The sequence below is a fragment of the Urtica dioica genome, chromosome 12 (assembly GCF_054948205.1).
Source record: "Urtica dioica subsp. dioica isolate 48M chromosome 12, U.dioica_male_clone48M_v1_H2, whole genome shotgun sequence".
NCBI classification, from domain to species: Eukaryota; Viridiplantae; Streptophyta; class Magnoliopsida; order Rosales; family Urticaceae; genus Urtica; species Urtica dioica.
In genome coordinates this window covers 16,486,762-16,510,254 of record NC_142767.1, presented here as the reverse complement: position 1 = coordinate 16,510,254, position 23,493 = coordinate 16,486,762, and the positions used below count along the sequence as shown (strand labels likewise).

Sequence of the window (23,493 nt, the reverse complement as noted above, 5' to 3'; positions counted from 1 at the left end):
AACAGTCGCGGCAACTTTTTAATTTTAAAAGTCAACATCACAACATTAGCTCAATATAAAAGATCTCAACCCAACGTGATGCCTATAATATGCACACAAAAAAAAAAAAAAATTACATCGAATAGTGTATTCACAAAAATGGCAAATGATTTTTTTCATTGATATTGCGAATGAGTTAAAGCTTCGAGGGTTAATCGCTAAAAATAAAATTTGTATCGAAACGTGCAACACTGTAAAAGGCTTGATTAATATCACATTCAAACTAAATAAATAGACAGATTCGAAAATTGATAATAACAATAACATATCGAAACATAATAAGCGATGCCTTAACCTTCACGAGAGGAGAAACATCAGTTTTAGGATAATTTCTATGGGATGTATTAAATGCTGAAGGACGGTGCCTTTGAATAGGGTACGGTAGCTAAAATAGTTTAATATGGAGTTCTTGTTACTCACTTCATAACTAAATTGGATGAAAATAGTGTATTATTTACATAATCATACGATTCTTGAGTTTCCAAAATAGCATGAAAAACAATGCTACGAGTCATTGCTATATTTAGTTTAGCTTATTGTTCTAGCTTTTCACATTTTCACTTCATTCTACGTTTACTGTTGTGTGGGATTTTTACCCACCCAAAAAACATTAAGGCCCAACTCAACCAAGGACGCATGGCGACCCCGACCCAAAGAGTAGAGCCCGGGATTAAGACAAGTCGAGCTCGACCTCCAGGCAGGATCGACCTCCAGACGAGCTCGACCCCCAGGTAGGCTCGACCTCCAGGCGAGCTAGACCTCCAGGCAGCTCGACGTCAGCTCGACCTCGGCAGCTCGGCCTCAGCTCGACCTCGTCAGTTCGACTTCGTCAGCTCGGCCTCAGCTCGACCTCGTCAGTTCGACCTCAGTTCGACCTCGTCAGCTCGACCTCATCAGTTCGGCCTCAGCTCGACCTCGTCAGTTCGACCTCAGTTCGACCTCGTCAGTTCGACCTCAGTTCGACCTCGTCAGTTCGACCTCGTCAGCTCGACCTCGTCAGTTCGACCTCGTCAGCTCGACCTCGTCAGCTCGACCTCGTCAGTTCGACCTCGTCAGTTCGACCTCGTCAGCTCGGCCTCAGCTCGACCTCGTCAGTTCGACCTCAGTTCGACCTCGGCAGCTCGGCCTCAGCTCGACCTCGTCAGCTCGACCTATGAGCTCGACCTCGGCAGCTCGGCCTCAGCTCGACCTCGTCAGTTCGACCTCGTCAGTTCGACCTCGTCAGTTCGACCTCGTCAGCTCGGCCTCAGCTCGACCTCGTCAGTTCGACCTCAGTTCGACCTCGTCAGCTCGACCTCGTCAGTTCGGCCTCAGCTCGACGACGTCAGTTCGACCTCGTCAGCTCGACCTCGTCAGTTCGACCTCGTCAGTTTGACCTCGTCAGCTCGACCACGTCAGTTCGACCTCGTCAGTTCGACCTCGTCAGCTTGGCCCCAGCTCGACCTCGTCAGTTCGACCTCAGTTCGACCTCGTCAGTTCGACCTCGGCAGCTCGACCTCGTCAGTTCGACCTCGTCAGCTCGACCTATGAGCTCGACCTCGGCAGCTCGGCCTCAGCTCAACTTCGTCAGTTCGACCTCGTCAGTTCGACCTTGTCAGTTCGACCTCGTCAGTTCGACCTCGTCAGTTCGACCTCGTCAGCTCGGCCTCAGCTCGACCTCGTCAGTTCGACCTCGTCAGTTCGACCTCGTCAGTTCGGCCTCAGCTCGACCTCGTCAGCTCGACCTATGAGCTCGACCTCGGCAGCTCGGCCTCAGCTCGACCTCGGCAGCTCGGCCTCAGCTCGACGTCAGTTCGACCTCGTCAGGTCGACCTCGTCAGCTCGACCTCGTCAGTTCGTCATCGGCAGCTCGGCCTTAGCTCGACCTCGTCAGTTCGACCTCAGCTCGACCTCGTCATCTCGACCTCGTCAGTTCGACCTCGGCAGCTCGGCCTCAGCTCGACCTCGTCAGCTCGACCTCGTCAGTTCGACCTCGTCAGTTCGACCTCGGCAGCTCGGCCTCAGCTCGACCTCGTCAGTTCGACCTCGTCAGCTCGACCTATGAGCTCGACCTCGGCAGCTCGGCCTCAGCTCGACGTCAGTTCGACCTCGTCAGCTCGACCTCGTCAGTTCGACCTCGGCAGCTCGGCCTCAGCTCGACCTCGTCAGGTCGACCTCGTCACAAAACCTGAGGAACGTTCAGGTAAAGCTCACAAAACCTGAGGAACCTTCAGGTGAGGCTCACAAAACCTGAGGAACCTTCCGGTAAAGCTCACAAAACCTGAGGAACCTTCCGGTAAAGCTCTCAAAACCTGAGGATCCTTCCGGCAAAGCTCACAAAACCTGAGGATCCTTTCGGTAAAGCTCATAAAACCGGAGGGTCCCTCCGACCAAGTTTCCATAACTTTTCACATTCAAAATCCTATAAATACCTCCATTTTTCCCATTTGGAGGTAAGTTGGCTCACACTTACAAAAACCTCTGCTTTTCTCTCTCGAACCAAAAGCAAGACACCTAGACTAATGTTGAGCGTCGGAGTGCCCGCCGGAGGAAACCCCTCCGCGGTCCTTTAGTTCACTTCTCTCTCTTTTCCCAGGTGAAGAGGCGCCGGAAAACCCTTTCCGACACGGCGGAGGCAGGTCGGGAATCAAGGACGAAGAACGCGTTCCCGACGAAGAAGAAAGCAAAGCATTGTCTCCCTCTTACGATTCTAAGATCCTCTGAAGCTCCTGGACGCTCTGGGCTTAGTCCCGGACTCCCTTGAGCCCTTTGGACTTTCGAAAAGTAATTTGGGCCGACCCCACACTAGGCACGTGACTATTCCAGGCACGCCACGTGTCCTCGAATGTTAAAAAAAAAAACGGTTTAACATTTTGGCGCTAGAAGGAGGGGGTCTCGAGAACAACCACGAGCTCTCCACCGGCAAACTCACTTCCTACACGGAAGACCACAAATCTCAGGTACAACAAATGGCTAGCCACTTAGCCATCTCCGAGGGCGGCGCCCCTCCGGCGGGAAGCATCGCATTCAACACTCGGGCCCGAGCCCGTCAAGCCCAAGAGAACGACGTCCCCCGAGAAGAATCTCTCCCCGCACTCGTTCAAGGCGACCAAGACGCAAGAATGGAGCGAATCGAGACGAGTATTTTTCGTCTCACCGGCGTTGTCGCGAGACTCGGAGGCCAAGGCACCCTCATCAACGACGTCTTCGACGAACAAGACGTACCGGAGTATATCCCGTTGGGACCGGAAATTGAAAACTCGGAGCAAGTCCCCGACGACATCCCCGATCCGAGCATTCAGGACATCGGCCATAACCACCTCGAAGGAGCACGAGGAGTTCATGACCATCACCGACGCCGTCAGGCTGGCCGAGCGGTGGTCGAGCCAAGGCCACAAAACCACCCGGCCGCCTCACAAAGCTCTCGCTCATTCGTCGAGGCTAGAACGGATCGGTCGCGTCCGTCCACCTTCGATCGCCGAGGCCGCGAAGAGGACACGGCGGATAGCGGCGATACTCGAAGGTTCGCGCCACCAAGACGCATCCATAACCCGAGACCCGGGACCCGCCATGACCGAGACCAAAGGCAACAGCTAAACGCTCGATTAAAGATTCCACGGAATCCCCACCCCCCGGCGAACCCCTGAGCGGCAACGGGACCGATCCCGACCGATCCAACTCCACCACACATTGCGCCTCTCGACCAAGCGTCTAACGAGAGAGGACGCACGACAAGACTTGCCCCCGCGGTAACCCCCACTAACAATACGGACGTGATGACACTCTTCCAAAAGTTGAGGGACGAAGTGCAAGACATCATAGCAACCCAAACATTGACGCCAGACATCCGCAACATGATGGAAGACGCTGCGTCTCCTTTCACCACGAATATCCTCGCAGAGGATTTTAAGCACGACTTCCTTCTACCACGCATCCCTGCTTACGATGGAAAGGCTGACCCACTTTGTCACATACATCAGTACCAGATGTGGATGAAAGTGGGGAGACACTCAATGGCGATCATGTGTCAGGCTTTTTGCCTCACCTTGAGCGGCCCTGCCTACCAATGGTTCCTCAAGCTAAGGCCCGGAACCATTCGATCTTTCGAGGAGCTGCAACAAAACTTTCTTGCCCGCTTCAGCGGCTCTAGAGAGAGAAAGCTGGGTAAGAGCCACCTCCGGACAGTCAGGCAGAGGAGAAGCGAATCTCTGCGCGAATACTTGTCACGTTTCACTGAGGAATCAAACAGAGTTGACAAGTTCGAAGATGGCGACGCCATTTCGGCGATTCTCGACGGACTCCTACTTGGCGACTTCCTCAATTCCTTGATCAAGAAAGAGCCAAAGACAATGACCGAGCTCACGGCCCGAGCCGGGAAATACATCGCTCTAGAAGAGTTTGTCCAGATCCGAAGGACAAACGATCAAGGAAATCGCCGAAAGGAGGACGAAGAGTCCGACGACTGGAAAAGGAAAAAGGCGCGTGCCGACAATTCCGGACGACCTCACGCTAATTCAAAGAGTCTGTTGGTGGAAAAATTTCGAGACCACTCGAATTTCACTCCGCTGAACGCCCCGCCCGAGGGGATCCTCGTGTTAGCTCGCGACAAGTTTACCGACCCCGCGCCTCTAAAAAGCGATCCTGCTAAACGAGACCGGTCCAAGTACTGCGAGTTTCACCAGTGTTACGGACATGTGACCTCTGGATGCATCGATTTGAAGAGACAAATCGAGTCCTTAATCCGAGGAGGAGAACTAAAAGAGTTCGTTCTTAAAATGGTCAACAACTCTGAAGCCTCGACAAGCCGATGCGGCAAAGCAGTCGACAAGGGGAACAATGAGAACGAAGCTCAAAGGGCAAGAGCTCCTCTCAACGTTGTCACCTAAAAGTTAGAAGCCGCCCAGGCAAGAGCAAGACCCGCATAAACGATCAGACTCCACTTAATCTACGTTTCTATCACCATCTGTTTGTGTCTCATCACATGTAATTCCCGCGAAGAGAAACCTTTTGTAATCCACCCAGTGGAAATACTTATATCAATGATAAAATGACCCATTTTGTTACCTCTAACATGAACTTAGCCCCCGTGGCTCCGAAAATCCCGACCCCCGTGGTTTAGGGTCGATTCGATCCCCGTGATCGAGTCGCTTAAGGCCCCCGTGGCTCCGAAAATCCCGACCCCCGTGGTTTAGGATCGATTCGATCCCCGTGATCGAGTCGCTTAAGGCCCCCGTGGCTCCGAAAATCCCGACCCCCGTGGTTTAGGGTCGATTCGATCCCCGTGATCGAGTCGCTTAAGGCCCCCGTGGCTCCGAAAATCCCGACCCCCGTGGTTTAGGGTCGATTCGATCCCCGTGATCGAGTCGCTTAAGGCCCCCGTGGCTCCGAAAATCCCGAACCCCGTGGTTTATGGTCGATTCGATCCCCGTGATCGAGTCGCTTAAGGCCCCCGTGGCTCCGAAAATCCCGAACCCCGTGGTTTAGGGTCGATCCGATCCCCGCGATCGAGTCGCTTAAGGCCCTCGTGGCTCCGAAAATCCCGACCCCCGTGGATGGGGGTCGCTGATTCCCGAGATCAAGTCGCTAATAGCCCCTATGGCTCAGAAATCAACGACGGGCTCAAAGTCCAGACGATCACCCACCAAGGCCATTGCCAAAAAGACAAGGAAAAAACTACCCCCAGACAGTTAAATTTCTCGCACGATAAGTCGCACGAGAAACTGGGGGGTTAATGTCGTGTGGGATTTTTACCCACCCAAAAAACATTAAGGCCCAACTCAACCAAGGGCGCATGGCGACCCCGGCCCAAAGAGTAGAGCCCGGGATTAAGACAAGTCGAGCTCGACCTCCAGGCAGGATCGACCTCCAGACGAGCTCGACCCCTAGGTAGGCTCGACCTCCAGGCGAGCCAGACCTCCAGGCAGCTCGACGTCAGCTCGACCTATGAGCTCGACCTCGGCAGCTCGGCCTCAGCTCGACCTCGTCAGTTCGACCTCGTCAGCTCGACCTTGTCAGTTCGACCTCGTCAGTTCGACCTCGTCAGCTCGGCCTCAGCTCGACCTTGTCAGTTCGACCTCAGTTCGACCTCGTCAGCTCGACCTCATCAGTTCGGCCTCAGCTCGACCTCGTCAGTTCGACCTCAGTTCGACCTCGTCAGTTCGACCTCGTCAGCTCGACCTCGTCAGCTCGACCTCGTCAGTTCGACCTCGTCAGTTCGACCTCGTCAGCTCGACCTCGTCAGTTCGACCTCGTCAGCTCGGCCTCAGCTCGACCTCGTCAGTTCGACCTCAGTTCGACCTCGTCAGTTCGACCTCGGCAGCTCGGCCTCAGCTCGACCTCGTCAGTTCGACCTCGTCAGCTCGACCTATGAGCTCGACCTCAGCTCGACCTCGTCAGTTCGACCTCGTCATCTCGACCTTGTCAGTTCGACCTCGTCAGTTCGACCTCGTCAGCTCGGCCTCAGCTCGACCTCGTCAGTTCGACCTCAGTTCGACCTCGTCAGCTCGACCTCGTCAGTTCGGCCTCAGCTCGACGACGTCAGTTCGACCTCGTCAGCTCGACCTCGTCAGTTCGACCTCGTCAGTTCGACCTCGTCAGCTCGACCTCGTCAGTTCGACCTCGTCAGTTCGACCTCGTCAGTTCGACCTCAGTTCGACCTCGTCAGTTCGACCTCGGCAGCTCGGCCTCGTCAGCTCGACCTCGTCAGCTCGACCTATGAGCTCGACCTCGTCAGCTCGACCTATGAGCTCGACCTCGGCAGCTCGGCCTCAGCTCGACCTCGTCAGTTCGACCTCGTCAGCTCGGCCTCAGCTCGACCTCGTCAGTTCGACCTCAGTTCGACCTCGTCAGCTCGACCTCGTCAGTTCGGTCTCAGCTCGACCTCGTCAGCTCGACCTATGAGCTCGACCTCGGCAGCTCGGCCTCAGCTCGACGTCAGTTCGACCTCGTCAGGTCGACCTCGTCAGCTCGACCTCGTCAGTTCGTCATCGGCAGCTCGGCCTTAGCTCGACCTCGTCAGTTCGACCTCAGCTCGACCTTGTCAGCTCGACCTCGTCAGTTCGATCTCGGCAGCTCGGCCTCAGCTCGACCTCGTCAGTTCGATCTCGGCAGCTCGGCCTCAGCTCGACCTCGTCAGTTCGACCTCGGCAGCTCGGCCTCAGCTCGACCTCGTCAGTTCGACCTCGTCAGCTCGACCTCGTCAGTTCGACCTCGTCAGTTCGACCTCGGAAGCTCGGCCTCAGCTCGACCTCGTCAGTTCGACCTCGTCAGCTCGACCTATGAGCTCGACCTCGGCAGCTCGGCCTCAGCTCGACGTCAGTTCGACCTCGTCAGCTCGACCTCGTCAGTTCGACCTCGGCAGCTCGGCCTCAGCTCGACCTCGTCACAAAACCTGAGGAACGTTCAGGTAAAGCTCACAAAACCTGAGGAACCTTCAGGTGAGGCTCACAATACCTGAGGAACCTTCCGGTAAAGGTCACAAAACCTGAGGAACCTTCCGGTAAAGCTCTCAAAACCTGAGGATCCTTCCGGCAAAGCTCACAAAACCTGAGGATCCTTCCGGTAAAGCTCATAAAACCGGAGGGTCCCCCCGACCAAGTTTCCATAACTTTTCACATTCAAAATCCTATAAATACCTCCATTTTTCCCATTTGGAGGTAAGTTGGCTCACACTTACAAAAACCTCTGCTTTCTCTCTCGAACCAAAAGCAAGACACCTAGACTAATGTTGAGCGTCGGAGTGCCCGCCGGAGGAAACCCCTCCGCGGTCCTTTAGTTCACTTCTCTCTCTTTTCCCAGGTGAAGAGGCGCCGGAAAACCCTTTCCGACACGGCGGAGGCAGGTCGGGAATCAAGGACGAAGAACGCGTTCCCGACGAAGAAGAAAGCAAAGCATTGTCTCCCTCTTACGATTCTAAGATCCTCTGAAGCTCCTGGACGCTCTGGGCTTAGTCCCGGACTCCCTTGAGCCCTTTGGACTTTCGAAAAGTAATTTGGGCCGACCCCACACTAGGCACGTGACTATTCCAGGCACGCCACGTGTCCTCGAATGTTAAAAAAAAAAAAACGGCTTAACATTTACTGTTCTTGAATTCTCAAAACTATCATTCTATATGGATCTACAAACATGCATTAATAACTATCATTCTATATGGATCTACAAACATGCAATTAATAACTATGAACTATCATTCCACGTTCACAGTTTGTTCAAAACTAAGCTCGGAGTTCTCTTTACATGGCTCCCAACTTCCAAGCCTTGGTGCAAATTGGATCTTCGGGCGTTGATTAACTTAAAAGCTTCTTTATGTTCGTCTTAATCTCGTGAATATTGACACCAACAAACTAACATACAAGCAAAGCTGAGTAAAATACTATAATATGTCACCAATTCAACGTTTCACCCTCTTATAATGGCTATGTGCTTATATCTTGTACATAAAAACCAACGGCCATACAATTCTAACCTGTCACAAACTTACAATAATGATACATCTAAACCCCATCAAGCCACGGCAAGGGTTTTGGCCTTGACGGAATCAGCGCCGGTTTTATCGTCTTTTCCGGGGGCAGTGGGTGGCGGCGGGGCGTGCTTCAGGTGGTCAGGGGTGGCGTGTTTAAGCTTCACGAGAATCTGTCGCATCCTTGAAAGATCGGTGGGCTTTCCTGGTTTCAGACCTTGTACGACCACAATCGATGCCTTGTTCTCTTGATCCTTCTTCTTCTTATTCCCTCTCTTGTTTTCTATAGCCGCCACTTCGTTGGGAATCAGCTCCGCAATTGCCTTCCAATAGGTCGTGTTGGCCTCGGCATGAAACTTCTCTTGGTCCGCCACAAAAACCTATAAAAACGAAGATCACAAATATTCATTGTTTCGCTTGAGTGGAAAGAGTACTTCACCAAGTGTTTCTGGCTTCTTTGGGAGTCCGGATTTTATGATGAAAAATGAAAATTCGAAGTAAAATAAAAATCTAAAATCTCTATCGTGCTTGGAAGTTGATTTTTTTTTTTTTTTTTTAGGAAAAGAAAAGGGGGCGAGAAGATAGACACACGCATGCATGGTTCCTATGTGTGTAAAGTTGCTTAAATTTTCATTTTTCACTCAATTTTTCGAGGAAAATGAAATCTCAATTTTGGTTGTACATTTCTCCTCAAATTTTCTTTCCCTCGAATTTTCCTCATACCAGACAACACAATTAAAGTATAATGGATTCTCATTTTGTTCCACTAAGACTTTCTAGACTCCAAACATACCCTTAAGGATCCTAACTCCTAAGAAATGACGACATTATATGAATGAGGTCATGGGTTATTTCTCTTATTGCAAATCAGCTTTGAAATGAAAGTGAAACCTCATAATAGTTTGAGCACCAGATCCGAATATGAGATCCGGGCCCAAGATCGATGAACCCAAAAAGTCACCATCTCGAGAGCATATTAAGGATGGAAATTCCCAAATTCTATACATTATACACAGCTCAACATGACAAAAGTGTCACCAATATTATCCAAATTATAGCCTATGCAAATGTTTAAAATCCGCAACAAGTTCCTTCTATTCCAGCATTAATGTTTTCGGTTTCAAGCTTCTAACTAAAAACAACAAAAGAAAAAAAAAAGTAGCAGCAAATAGCTCGGCCCCAAATAAATTATAAACCTTCAAACATTATACCCCTTCTGAATAGGATGACAATTTTTTTTTTTTTACAAAGTTCAGTTGAACTGAATGATAGTTTTTACAAAGCTTTGACAATCAACAACAATAACGAAATGAATCATCGAGCACAAGTATCAAGAGACTATAAAACTGAAAGTTCGAACATTTAAGGGAAATTGGTAAACAGAGTGTATATAGTTCACGGTTCAAATGAATGATCTGGAGACTCACCTTCTCTTTTTCCCTATTAGCTGCTTTGCTTTTATCGCAAGCGATCTTTCTCTTCTGATAGAAATCGAGTTTGTACTCATCGGCTTCGTCTATTATCTGGTTCAACTCCTCTTTTTCTCTCATCTCCTTCTCCGCTAGCCTAATTGCATTCTCTCTAAACGCAACAACAAACGCTCTATCAATATATCACCTACAAATCTTTTTATCCTCACTATGAATTACACAACAGGTACCAAAAAAAAAAAACAGAAGCACGATATACTACTCTCTATGGTAGAACAATTGCTTCCCCAAATGATCGAACTTCGAAATGAATTGTGGATTTTAATCGAAATACATTGAATCAGATAAAGAGCAGTTTAAAATGGGATCAGATTTCGAAACCCTAACCTCCTCCACTCTCTGAGAGCTAATCCCTCCTCGCGGTCCATCTCCGACGGCGGAGGCAGAATTGGACCTTCCGATCCGGCGCCAAAACCCTGGCCATTCGATTCGGAGAAGATCGACGGTGGGGATTGAGCTTCGGGCGCCGATTGAGCTGCGAAGATATCGTCGACCGAGTCGGACTCGACGAACTGAGTAGCGGAGAACGATTCGAAGGGCTGAGAGTCGTAGTCGAGGTAGGCATCGTCGTCAAAGGGGCGAGTCGACACGGCGGCGGGGACTGAGTCGTCAGCGGGCTGAGTGAACGAGTCGGCAAACTCGGACGACATGTTCGATGAAGATGAGTTGGAACAGAGAGCGATTAAGAGATCGTACGGATTAGTTAAAAAGTAATCAGAAATGGGTCGATATTATTATGTGGGTGTTGAATTTGGATTGGAAGAAAACGAAACGACCAATGCTCCGAATGACAATTAATGGTGATAATAGACATTCTTTCTGACAACTACGGATATTTATGACTGATTTGCCCTTATAAAATTTCTGCAATTACTTTACAATAGTATTTTGCTGAGGAGGAATTCGGATGAATATGTGCCCCCCGTAAATCATGAAATTAAGATTACAAGGGGATTGTGTCAAATACTTGCAAGATATGGGGAAATTGTAGTATTTATGAGTAATTTTGGGCAAAGTAATTTATTTTCTATATAAAAAGGACACTTTAATGATCACTTTGTCACAAAACAAAACTGAGTATTTTGTGATAGTATACAAACATAATTGTTGTTAGTAAACCACCACAAGAAAAATCAAAATATTCATATATAGGAGTACAATTTTTAGGAGTTGATGTACATATAATTATAAATTGTTACAAAAAAAAAAAATAAATAAATCGACACGAAAAATAAAAATAAAAAGAAAAATATCATATATATCTTCTATCTTTATTCGAAATGAATAAAATGCAGTGAAATATCATATGTATTCTTCAATATTACTATAAATAGTATGTTTATACCCTAATTTTTTTTTTATTGAATCAAATATGACTTTATTTATTTGCTTTCAGTTGAATTTCTAAAAAATTATTTAAAAAAAACAATCAGATTGACAATCGGAGAAGAAAACATTCAAAGAAATTCAACCAAAAATCATAAAAAGGTTTATATATGACTCAACAGGGGCGGACCCAGGTGGTGAGGTCAGGTGGTCTGGCCCCCCTGGACAAAAAAATTCAGGCTTAAATTTTTTTTTTTCTAGCCTAAACTGAATTTTGGCCCCCCCCTCTTTCCAAGTTCTGGATCCGCCACTGTGACTCAATAATTTTTTTTAAGGTATAAATATCTATTTATAGTGAATAGATAGTTATGTTAAGTGATACATCTGATATTTTTAGAAACTATGAGAATAGATGTTGTATTTCAATTAGATTTTCCCAAAATAAAATACAGCGTAGCAAGAAAATAAAATAAAATAGTGGCCATTACTTTGAGCTAAATATATTAATTTAGCTGGTCAAAAACACCAATCACCGATTGACATGCGATTGTGTTAAGTCAAAGCGATCACAGTCACTTGGAGCGCAATTCAACCATTTTCATTCTCAATACAACTATCGTTGAATACCATCAATTTGGACAATAAGAATCTACCAAACCAAAAAACATATCTGTGGTCCTTAAACATTTTAAAATAAAAAGGGACATGGTTTGATCAATTAATTATCTAAATTCAGACAAGATTGTGATACGTATGCTTTGGCAAGCCATCATTTAATACAGTCAAAGTAGAAATTAACAAGGGTGCTTAATACCTAAGAAAAATTTCATCCTCTACGTATGTACGTACGAGACTACGCATAATTCATTTTTTTTACATGAGATTTGTCATAAATATAAAAAATTATAAGATTCATTATATATTTCAAAGTATATAATATTAAAGAGCTAAGATTTAATAATAGTTTAAAATTTATAAAAACGTTTCACGACTTTAAAAATTGACATTGTTAATCACAGTTGACCGCAATTTGCTGTGACAAAAAAATGTAATAATACCAATTGCAATTGACTTTGGTCGGTTAAATAGTTTGAACTCAATTAAAAAAATATATGCATGAAAGACATTTAAGTAAATTTATACATTTCAGATTTTTAATTTTTCACTATATAAATTGAATTAGGCCATGTATCGTACATAATCCTTTTTTCATTACACCTTCATTTAGTAACAAGTGTTCTAACTTCTACTTACACCTCCCACTTAATAATTTTAAAACACCCGTTATTTAGCATATATATATATATATATATGTATATAATAAGTCAAGGGAAACCACGTGAGCCGACACATCACACTCACACATCCATTTAAATCCACAAATTATTAAAGTCAAACAAACCAACTCACGCTGCAATCTCGTAACACCGTGTTCATACTCAAATTTAGAGTCAACAAGTATTGATAAAAAAAAAAATAGCCAACCCATGCAAAATAATGTATATATATCTAATGCTACTTTGATATGAGAATGAGACCCTACTCAAGCTTTGAATCAAACACATAAATAATGCCAATGAAAATACTTCACAGATCCTTCTTCACGATCATTCTTCTCTGCTCTATCTCCGACTCACTGGGAAGCGAAACGGACAGGCTAGCTCTGCTCAAATTCAAGGCCTCCGTATCCGACGATCCACGTGGCATCTTGAGCTCGTGGAACGACTCTGTCCAATTCTGCGAATGGCGCGGTATCGGGTGCTCCGGGACGAGGGTTACGATCTTGGACTTGTCGGGCCACTCACTGAGAGGACACGTGTCACCTTTCCTCGGAAACCTCTCGTCTCTATTGGCCATCGACCTCGTCAACAACAGCTTCTCCGGAATAATTCCGCCGGAGCTCGGCCGGCTTTCTCGGCTCCAACACCTTGGCCTCGCCGACAATGTCTTGGAAGGTACGCTCCGGATCTGTAATGGAGGACCTTGGTTCTCACATATATATATATATATATATATATAATTATCTGGTTTTGGACTTTACTTTTGTTTCTTTGATCTTCTTAGGAAAATTATTACAAGCATCACCTCAATTTTTAATTTTTTTTTTCTTTCTTTAACATATATAAATAGAAAGAGCTGACATGTGATACATATCTAAGAAGACAACCTCAAATCATGGCAAGATGCAGAGAGTTATATCAGAGTTAAACATGAATTAGCTATATTTTTACTATTTAAAAAAATTGAATTATAATTTTGATTGAAGATAGTATTAAGCTATTTAAAACAATGTCTTCTTACGAATATATCTTATTTATCAAATATAAACACCATCCCTTCATTTCAATTTTTGTTGACCTTTTATAGCATATTTAGTTATCTAAAGACTAAATTACCCTTAGATTTTGCTGACACTTTACTATGTTTTTGGTAGACCTTAGATTTTGCTGTTTTCTTTTACTATATTTTTCAATAACATAAAAATATAACATATGTTTGGTTCTGGTGACGAGTTTTTTTTTAATAATTTGTTTAAATATATGTAATAGACTTTAAATATATACATTTTTCTATGAAAAGTTAAAATAATATTAGTAGTTACTCTCAATTTAAAATCGTAGCTAAAATATAAAAATATAGTCAATGTGTAACTCTCTCAGAGCTTGACGCAATCGTTTTATCTTAGACGATTTTCTTAATTATTAGTCAGTTATACTAGAAACTCAAAGTAAGAAGTCTAAATATAAGACTGTAAGCGTACAGTTGTAACATTATACTAAAATAGAAAATCTGTGATATTTTCTGATTCCAGTTTTATCTTCCATGGGCAATTACCACTTTAATTTAATTTTATAGGTTAAGCGGCTATATAGCCAAATAGAACTTAAGCTTTTGCAAAATAGCCATAGTTTGTCAACTATAAGCAAACTAGCCAAAGTAAGATTAATCTAGGTTGGATTAAATTTAATCCCAACGAACTATAAAGACATAATGTAAGGTTTATGACGGCTGGATTAAAATTAATCGAGTCAGGATTAAATTTAATGACAATCTGAAAATCGAGGATCTGAAGCAGAACCGAAACATCTCCTTCTTCGACGACGCGATTCTTGCGTCCTCGACGCTCGCGATGTTCCCGATCGCTCCGACGGCGGCGGCGAAACCGGATCGCTGCGGGAGAAGACTCGACGGTCTTAGGGCGCCTTCTTCGAAGACGATTCTCCGAGCAACGTCGTCACCGGAGGCGGCGATGACGGAGACGGCGAGGGCGGCGAGATCGCGGAGGGAGTGGTGGTCGAGGAGGATGAAGCCGATTCCGCCGATGAGGACGAAGTCGATTCCCCCGGCGGCGAGAGTGAAGCCGATTTCGTCGATGAGGACGAAGCCAATTCAATCATCTGGTTAAAGTGTTTGAGAGATAGCTATTTTACCAAACAAATGAAACTATGACTATTTCGTAAAATCAATAGTTCGAGATTGACTAGTTCATACCATTTTTCCTTATTTTAATAACCTTTAATTCGTTTCATTTATAACAAAATAAAATATAGAACTAGCCGTCATATATTTCATATAATTTAAACTTCAGTATAAAAATAAAAATCATTTAATTATAGCAAGTTTAATTTTTGTTTTTACATTCTCCTCAGAGTTTGATAATTTTTGTCTCCATCATCCATGTTCATAGGCAAAATCCCGGCAAACTTGAGTCGCTGCTCAGAGCTCAGAAAGCTGATATTGGGGCCGAACAATTTGAGCGGAACAATCCCGCCGGAGCTTCGCTCTCTGACAAAGCTCGAGACGTTCGACGTCGAGTCGAATAGTCTCGCCGGAAGCGTCCCGACTTTCCTCGGAAACATGTCTTCGCTTCGAGAAATTTACTTGGCGTACAACAATCTAACCGGGACTATTCCCGGGGAGATAGGAAGACTGAAGAACCTCAGTGTTTTCTCTGTAGGGCCTAATGATTTACACGGTAAAATCCCTCTCTCATTCTACAACTCGTCCTCTCTGACAAGTCTCTCACTCACAGACAACCATTTCCACGGGGAAATTCCCGTTCTGAACCTCCCTAATCTCATCGAGTTTTACGTCGCCGGAAACATATTCTCTGGTGAAATCCCGGCCTCGTTGTCCAACTCTTCCAAGCTTCTTAGAATTGATGTTTCCAATAACGAATTCACGGGACGAGTTCCGGCGAGTCTCGGGAAACTCCCGGTTATACGGTGGCTTCTCATGAACAATAACATGCTCGGAGGTGACTCGGCTGATCATAGCCTCGATTTCATCGAGTCTCTGACGAATTGCAGCGAGTTGAAAGTGTTGTCTTTGGGTTCGAACAATTTCAGTGGCGTTTTGCCGAGATCTATAGCCGATCTGTCGATCCAAATGACTCATATCTATCTCGGTAAGAATCGATTATCCGGAAGAATCGACCACGTGAAGTTTGAAAATCTACCGAACTTGATCGTGGTGAGCATGGGAAGCAATTATTTCACAGGTGAAATTCCGTTTTCCTTGACGAAGCAACATAGCTTGAGGGTTTTGGATCTGCACTCGAACGCGTTCACCGGGAAAATCCCATCATCGATTGGAAATCTCACAGAAGTCTTTACGCTATATCTGCAAGACAACCGACTCGAAGGAGACGTTCCCTCGAGCATCGGAGAGTGTCGGAGCCTGCAATTCCTCGACATCTCGGACAACAAACTCACCGGAAGATTCCCCAACGAAGTCTTTGGTATTGAGTCCTTGATCTCGGTCAACTTTTCTAGCAACTCCCTGAGCGGAGAATTTCCGGGCGAAGTGAGAAACTTGAAGCAGGCGAGAGATATAGACCTGTCGGAGAACGATTTGGGCGGAGGAATCCCGGGGGCGATCGGGGATTGCGAGAGCCTCGAATATCTCTTCCTACAAGGCAATTCGTTCCAAGGAAGATTGCCGCAAAATTTGGCTTCGCTGAAAGGTCTTCGATACTTGGATCTTTCTAGAAACAACTTGTCCGGGAAAATCCCCGTCGATTTAGAAAAACTGACCGTCTTGATTTCCTTTAACATATCGTTCAACAATCTCGAAGGAGAACTACCGAATGGAAGCGTGTTTCAAAATTCTACAGTGTTGTCGCTTATCGGAAACGCCAACCTCTGTGGCGGGGCGCCAGAATTTAAGCTTCCAAAGTGTTCGATCGCCGCCGTAGATTCGCACCGCAGAAAGTCTCTCAGAATGATAATAATAGCAGTGTGTTTGGGTATGATTATCTTTCTATTCTCGATTTTTGCTCTATTTTACGTAAGGAGAAGATTATTGCGGAGAAAACCCCCTAGCGAAGAGGAAGGAATAAGATTTCTTGCAAAGGTGTCGTACCAGACGCTCTACGAGGCCACCAATGGATTCTCACCGGGAAACTTGATCGGAGCTGGGAGTTTCGGATCGGTGTACAAAGGGAATCTCGACAAGATCGAAACCCCAGTGGCCATAAAAGTACTCAACCTTGGGCGAAAAGGGGCGGAGAAGAGCTTCTTAGCGGAGTGCGAGGCGTTGAGGAACGTGAAGCACCGGAATTTGGTCAAAGTGCTGACGTGTTGCTCGAGCGTTGACCACAAGGGCGATGACTTCAAGGCTTTGGTTTTCGAGCACATGTCGAACGGAAGCTTGGACGAGTGGCTGTGAACTTCACAGATCAGAGCCATCGGAGACGGGTCTGAACATGATCCAGAGACTGAATATCGGTGTTGACGTGGCACTGGCTATAGAGTATCTACACGAGGATTGTGACTGCGATCTGAAGCCTAGCAATGTCCTTTTGGACGAAGAAATGACGGCTCGGGTGTGTGATTTTGGATTGGCGAGGCTGAGTAGTACTGAAGGAGTCTCTCAAGGCATAACATCGGGAATCAAAGGAACCATTGGCTATGCTGCTCCAGGTACACAAATTAATCTCTCTCTCTCTCTCTCTCTCTCTCTCTCTCTCTCTCTCTTTTTTCATAGCTCAAAATTAATATTATCAAATGTTTGTTATACGTGGCAGAGTATGCAATGGGTGGCAAGGCATCAAAAAGCGGGGACGTGTACAGCTATGGGATGCTTCTGTTGGAGTTGTTCACCGGAAAGAGACCGACGGACGATATGTTCAGAGACGATTTCAATCTCCGCTCCTTCGTTCGCTCGGCTTTGCCGGAAAAAGCTATGCAAGTGATGGACAAAGCCATGGATATTACGGCATGTCACCACGATGGTGACGAGAAGTACTTGGCTTCGGTTCTGAAAATTGGAATCGCTTGTTCGGAAGATTTGCCCAGCCAAAGGATGAGCATCGGGGATGTGACCAAGGAGTTACAAGGTCTTCTAAATGCTTATTATGACTGACCTTGCTTTTCTAAAGTCCAATCATGATTCATATGTATGATCTAACAATGATGAAGCACATAGAGTCTCTCAATACCATTTTAGCCGAAGATAAAATGTTGATTTTTATTCTGTTATAAAAAGAAAGTTTAAGTGACTTTTAAGTACTTGCAGTTCTTATACTTACGGTTCCTACAGTTATTGAGAAATTTATGGCATGTAGATGCTTATGATAATTATGTGAATCTTGAAAATGTATACTGTGTGTTAATTTGAAAATGCATTGTGTGTTTAAAACAAAAATGAAGAAAGTGGTTTAGTAACTAGTATACATATGCAGAAAAGTACAAATATACATGTATATTTTTTCTTGGCAATTTTTTTTTATTAAACGTGGACGGTATCTCATGATTTGTTATTAAGTGCTCTCACGTATGTCGGAGGAAAACCATGGTTACATTTTATTAAAAAAAAAAAGCAAAAAAAAAGAAAGAAAAATAGCATGAACTATAGATTACACAAAATTTTTATATTACTTGCTATCTTTTAAAATAATATTATTCAACTTGAAAGAAAGAGCTAAACAAAACTTAAAACCTCTCAAGGTTGTTTCTAGAGTGACCAAATTTACACAAAACGTCCGCAGTCATATTGCACTCCCGATACACATATATGAGACTCTATGCTCGAGCTTTTAACCAGATAAATAAATCTATATTCGCAACCACATCACACACTCTTTTGTATCTATTCTGGTGCAAACGATCCTTCGAATTTGGTCTATCTTTGACGGAGTAACCGTCGTATTAAGAAGACAAACAGACACGTTAAGCTCTGCTTAAATACAAGGCCTCAATATTGGGCAGTCCACATGACATCCATGCTGGACTTGGCGATCTGTTGAAAAGTGAAGCAAAATAGACAAAAAAAAAAAAAAAAAAAAACCTTTGCTAAAAAACAAAGGATATTTAAGCACATGTTAGTACTTGTCTAAATTGTAAAAAATTCCAGATTAGTACCGTTATCTTATTTCTTGCTTCACTACTCGTTTATTATTTCAGATTAATTTTTCGGTAAATCTACTGAACATTCATATCACAGTCAACATGTACTTGTTACAATATACTAAAAAAAACCGTGAGAAACAGTCAGTCAACTTTAAGTGATCAGATGAATGGGCAAACAATTGGATTTGCGCATAAGTCTATTTTATAATGAAGGAGGTTTCAGATCGTTTGGAACTCTGACGAAGAAGTTACGTCCATTTCAGTAACTGGTGGTCATGAATAAATGTTGTTGAAATAAATTATTTTTATTGCTAGTTAATTTCTCTACGTTTTTGCAAGTTGTATTATGATGTGAACAGAATATATAAATGGTTGTATGAGCTGATAATGTAAGAGTGAAAGAGAAAGATATTATAAAAATATTGGTTTAAGTTTTGTTAAAGAAACTCTCTCAAAACTTTCATTCCTCTTCCTCATAAACACTAATAATTCACAATTTGATATATAGCCAAAATGAATTTCGGGAGTACACCGTTGGGGCACATACCGTTGCCGCGACTTACCAAGTCGAATGATGACAATTGGAGTATTCAAATGCGGGCGTTGCTAGGTGCTTAAGATGCAGGGGAAATAGTCCAACATGGCTATGAGGAATCGGCTCCAACAAATAATATACGGCGAATCAGTTAAAGGTGTTAAAAGACAAAGCCACTCTATATCTTATGTTCCAATCAGTAGATTAGTCAGATTTTGAGAAGATTATCGATGTAAAGACTTCGAAGGAAGCATGGGACAAGCTGATGATAGTTTTCAAGAGCGCCGACCGAGTCAAACAAGTGCCGCACCAAACTCTTAGAGGCTAGTTGGAGGCCATGGAGATGAAGGAGTCGGAAGAAATATCCGACTACATCGCGCGTGTTCAAGCAGTGGCGAACCAACTAAAACGCAACGGAGAAACCCTCACAGATGCAAGGGTTGTTGAGAAGATTCTACGGTTATTGACCGATAATTATGAGAATGTCGTTTGCGCTATTGAAGAATCGAAGTATCTGGAGGAGATGACTATTGATGAGCTCGGTGGTTCTCTTGAAGCGCATGAACAACGAAAAAAAGAAGAAGAAAGAAGATGAGCTCAATGAGGCGTTACAAGCTAAAGCATGTTTGAAGGAGGACAAAGCGATGTATACACAACAAAGCTGAGGAAGAGGACGCTGCCATGAAGGTCATGTTTTTGGTCGTGGTGGATGCCACAATTTTGAAAACAAATTTGAAGAAGAAGACCAATTTTTTGAACAAAATTGGTGCGGTCGAGGATGTGATCGAGGTAGAGGCGGTCGTTGGTCGAATCGCCCAAGTATCAAGTGCTACAATTGTGGCAAGTATGGGCACTTTGCAAAAGAGTGTACTAAGAGGAAAATGTGGAAAATGCAAATCTAGTCGAGGAAGAGAAGACAAGTGATGACTATGTTTTCATGATTGCGTACAAAAACGCCGATGATAAAGAAGAGTCAAAACAACCAAAGAGGCGAAGTTCACAATACTTGTACAAGTCAACAAGTGAAGCACGTATGATTTGTATTTTGGCGGATGTCGAGAACATCGATTTTGAAAAAGTGGTGAAAGATAAGAAATGAAAAGTTGCTATGAATGAAGAGATCAATGCGGGGATTGTATGATGAGTATTTTCCCCGGTTGCAAGAATGGAGACAATTCAGTTCATATCCCAAGCGGCACAATTCAAGTCGCCGATAAATCAAAAGGAAGAAAAATCGGCATTGTCAAATAGTGTTCTTGAAGAGAACGTGTATGTGGAGGAACCACCCGGGTACATAAAAGCTTACAACAAATCAGGAATTGAGTTGGTAAAAAATCCGGTCCACCATGAGAGAAGCGAGCACATAGATGTTTGTTCGTTTTCATTTTATTCGGGAATATATGGCAAATGAGTCATTTGTCGAGTCGTGATCAAGTTACTATTATTACAGAGACGCTACTAGACATTGTTCAAAAATCCTAAGAGAATGATTGAATTAATGAATGATGGAAGAGCTTTGAGTTTAAGGGAGGAATTTGTTAAAATAAACTCAAAAGAAAATTGTCAAAAACAGTCAGTCAACTTTGATAGATTCAATGAATGGAAAAACGGTTATATATTTGTGCATATAATATACCAATTTAAGCCCTTTAAGTATATCTTGTAATTACCGAGGTTTCAGATAATTGGAACTGTGACGAAGAAGTTACGTCCGTTTTATAAAGTGGTGAACAGCCTATATAAATAATTGTATGAACTCATAATGAAAGAGTGAAAGAGATAAATATATTATAAAAATATTGGTTTAAGTTTTATTAAAAACACTCTCCCAAAAGTCTTATTGATCTTCCTCAGAAACACATTCACAGTAGTTGGCGATTTTGAAATTAACTTGTTGGACAACAATCATTATTAATACGACTATCACCATCTTAGTTCTCTCTCTAAAGACTTTCCAACCTGCTTCTACCTTGTAGAATTTCCATTTGGACACTATACTCACTTTTTTCCATTTTAACCTCACTAGCAGGCAAGCTGTATGCATTATTCTTCATGGAATATGGACCCAGACGAACATTGTATCAAAGAAAATAAATAAAGTGACTCTAATTTCTACCACCCATTTCAGGCCACAAAACTGTCTTATGTAATGATCACATTAACATTCTGGAATTAGATGTTCATCACCAATTACTATTCTCTATGTCTTTTTTATCTCTTGCTTCACTACTCATTTATTATTCCAGATTAGTTGTTTCTGTAAATCTACTCAACATTCTCTTAGTCAGCACGAACTTAGCAAATTCAAAGTTAACTTGTTTGACAACAATCTAACTAAGGCTATTTCTTCTATCACCACCTTTAAACCAAGCGTGACTTCTCTCTCTAAAGCTTTTCCAACCTGCTACTAAAATCTAAAATTTCCATTTGGACGCTATAGTCTCTTTTTCCATTTTAATCTCACTATTAGGCAGGTTGTATGCATTATTCTTCATGGAATATTATTTCCATATATTTTTTATGTTAGACAAAGAAAAATTATATAATGAAATGTAGAGTTGTAGGCTATATTATTTGAATCCGGATCATCTGTCTCCTTTGGTGTTTCTCTTGATGTTCCTTTAATTAAAATAAGTCATGTAATCAATTTATTTAATTATTAGTTTATATTTATTTAAAAATAAATTAAAATAATTAAATTGATTTATTTTGATTACTGAGACACTAAAGAAACACAAAAAAAAGACAGCGGACCTGAATTCATATTATTTTTCTTCTTCCTGTGATATAGCAGTACTCTTCTAAATTAAAAAAAAAAAAGGTGGGAAGTTCTCGAATAAACACCAATTGCCATGCGATTAGAATATTATATGGCCAATCTTTTCATAGAGCATTGTCCTTTTGTATTGTTTTTTTTTTCCTTCGATTAAAAAAGTGATAGGTGCGTTAATCACGCGTAAAACTCCTATCCCTCGGCTTAAAACGAGCGAGTTCTCAAGTGTCTTTGATAGTTTATAGTGTGTTTTTGATGATTTACAGGTACAAAGGAGCAGAGAAGCTTAAGAAGTCATTTTCGGAGCAAACGGGAGTCGCAACGGAGCAAAATTGAGGTTTATAAAGAAAGTCAACGCTGGATATTGACTACTCGCGGCGCGGTAATAATCAGAGCGGCGCCATGAGATACCAGCGCGGCGCCAGAAAAACTCGTCACAGATGGCGGTCATTCCCGTGCAGAATCGCGGCGCGACGGATACTTAGAGCGGCGCGATATACCGCGACACTTGATCGTGGCGGCGCGATGGATGCGATTTGGGAAACTGATCACGCGTTTTTTTATTAAACCTGGGCCATTGGATCTCATTAAGTGGCCCAGATGACTCCGAAATTAGGCTACAAACATATAAATCCTACCTTTGTAACCTAGAAAGACATCTTTTGTTTAGTTTTTATTTTGCTTAGGTTGTTTGGCTACTCAAAGCTTTTTGGAGAGACAGAGATTAAAGCACCGTCTTCATCGATTTCGTTCATTGTTATTTTCACAGTTCCAATTCCCTTCCTTTAATCTCTTGAACTCCAGTTTTTATTAATGAAAATCATGTCGTTGGTTTATTTGTTTTTGAGTTGTTCATCTTCTTCTTTTATCTTTATTCTTCTCATCATCATGAACTAAACCATCTAAGGGCTATGGCGTAGCGAGATTATGAAACGGTTATGGATTCCATATTATGATAGTGTAGAATTGTTATCGTTCTTGCCGCTTTGTTTAATTCAAGTCTGAATTTAATGCTTGTATAAGAGTAGCTACCTTGTGCATGATTCGTATTTCAATTTAATGCTTGAAAGAGATTAGGTTGATTTTGTTCTTGATTTGAATTACTATAATACATTCCTATGCTAGATATAGATAGGTTGTTATAGAATCGTGGTATGATTCTGTGTTCATTGCTTGCCTTGTTTTTATTAGTTGAGATCGAAAGATAAAACTTTGGCATAGGCTTAGGTTGCTAGATGCTTGAGAGAGGTTTAGTGACACGATCAACGTGAGTGTGATTAGCAAAGTGTGAATGATAATGATAGTGCGTAACGTCCATGAATCCAAACCGTAGAATGAACTCGTGAAACCATAGTCTTTACTTTTCGCTATTCATACAACCCATTGCTTTCTGTTTATTTATTTACTTATTCGTTTATAAATTTTGTGTTCCATTCAACAACAGTTTCCTAAGTTCTCTTCGTGCTAGTGAAATTTGAATCTTTAATTTAGCCTAATCCTCGTGGGATCGACTCGTACTTACGAACTTTACTACTTGAGCG

General features: G+C 43.5%; 2 protein-coding genes and 1 pseudogene across 4 annotated transcripts; 2 read left to right on the top strand and 1 right to left on the bottom strand.

Annotated features, from left to right (window-relative positions):
• The first annotated feature begins 3,794 nt into the window (after positions 1-3,794).
• LOC149379628 (uncharacterized) lies at positions 3,795-4,904 on the top strand. Its single transcript, XM_089604046.1, has one exon. The coding sequence runs from the start codon at positions 3,795-3,797 to the stop codon at positions 4,902-4,904; it is 1,110 nt and encodes a 369-aa protein (XP_089460172.1).
• Positions 4,905-8,214: 3,310 nt separating this feature from the next.
• On the bottom strand, positions 8,215-10,734 carry CLC2 (Clathrin light chain protein). Of its 2 annotated transcripts, XR_016294260.1 has the most exons (4): positions 10,294-10,734; positions 9,904-10,057; positions 8,309-8,856; positions 8,215-8,273 (listed from the first exon to the last, which is right to left on the bottom strand). XR_016294260.1 is itself a non-coding variant. In XM_089604240.1 (3 exons), the coding sequence occupies exons 1-3, from the start codon at positions 10,614-10,616 to the stop codon at positions 8,521-8,523; spliced, it is 813 nt and encodes a 270-aa protein (XP_089460366.1). In that variant the 5' UTR covers positions 10,617-10,734; the 3' UTR covers positions 8,304-8,520. The 2 variants fall into 2 exon arrangements, 1 of the variants encoding a protein (XP_089460366.1); XM_089604240.1 differs by lacking the exon at positions 8,215-8,273 and having other exon boundaries at positions 8,304-8,856.
• Positions 10,735-12,854: 2,120 nt separating this feature from the next.
• Positions 12,855-17,845, top strand: LOC149379626 (uncharacterized; annotated as a pseudogene). The gene is made up of 3 exons (XR_016294162.1): positions 12,855-13,247; positions 14,981-17,216; positions 17,321-17,845. The product of XR_016294162.1 is annotated as an uncharacterized LOC149379626 (transcript).
• Positions 17,846-23,493: the final 5,648 nt, after the last annotated feature.

Bases quoted from the DNA above. Each gene is read 5' to 3' on its own strand.
- CLC2 (XM_089604240.1), bottom strand. From the start codon at position 10,616: ATGTCGTCCGAGTTTGCCGACTCGTTCACTCAGCCCGCTGACGACTCA. The intron at 10,058-10,293 runs GTTAGGGTTTCG...TGTTGCGTTTAG, and splicing joins GCTCTCAGAGAGTGGAGGAG to AGAGAATGCAATTAGGCTAG. The intron at 8,857-9,903 runs GTGAGTCTCCAG...TCGTTTTTATAG, and splicing joins CTAATAGGGAAAAAGAGAAG to GTTTTTGTGGCGGACCAAGA.
- LOC149379628 (XM_089604046.1), top strand. From the start codon at position 3,795: ATGACACTCTTCCAAAAGTTGAGGGACGAAGTGCAAGACATCATAGCA.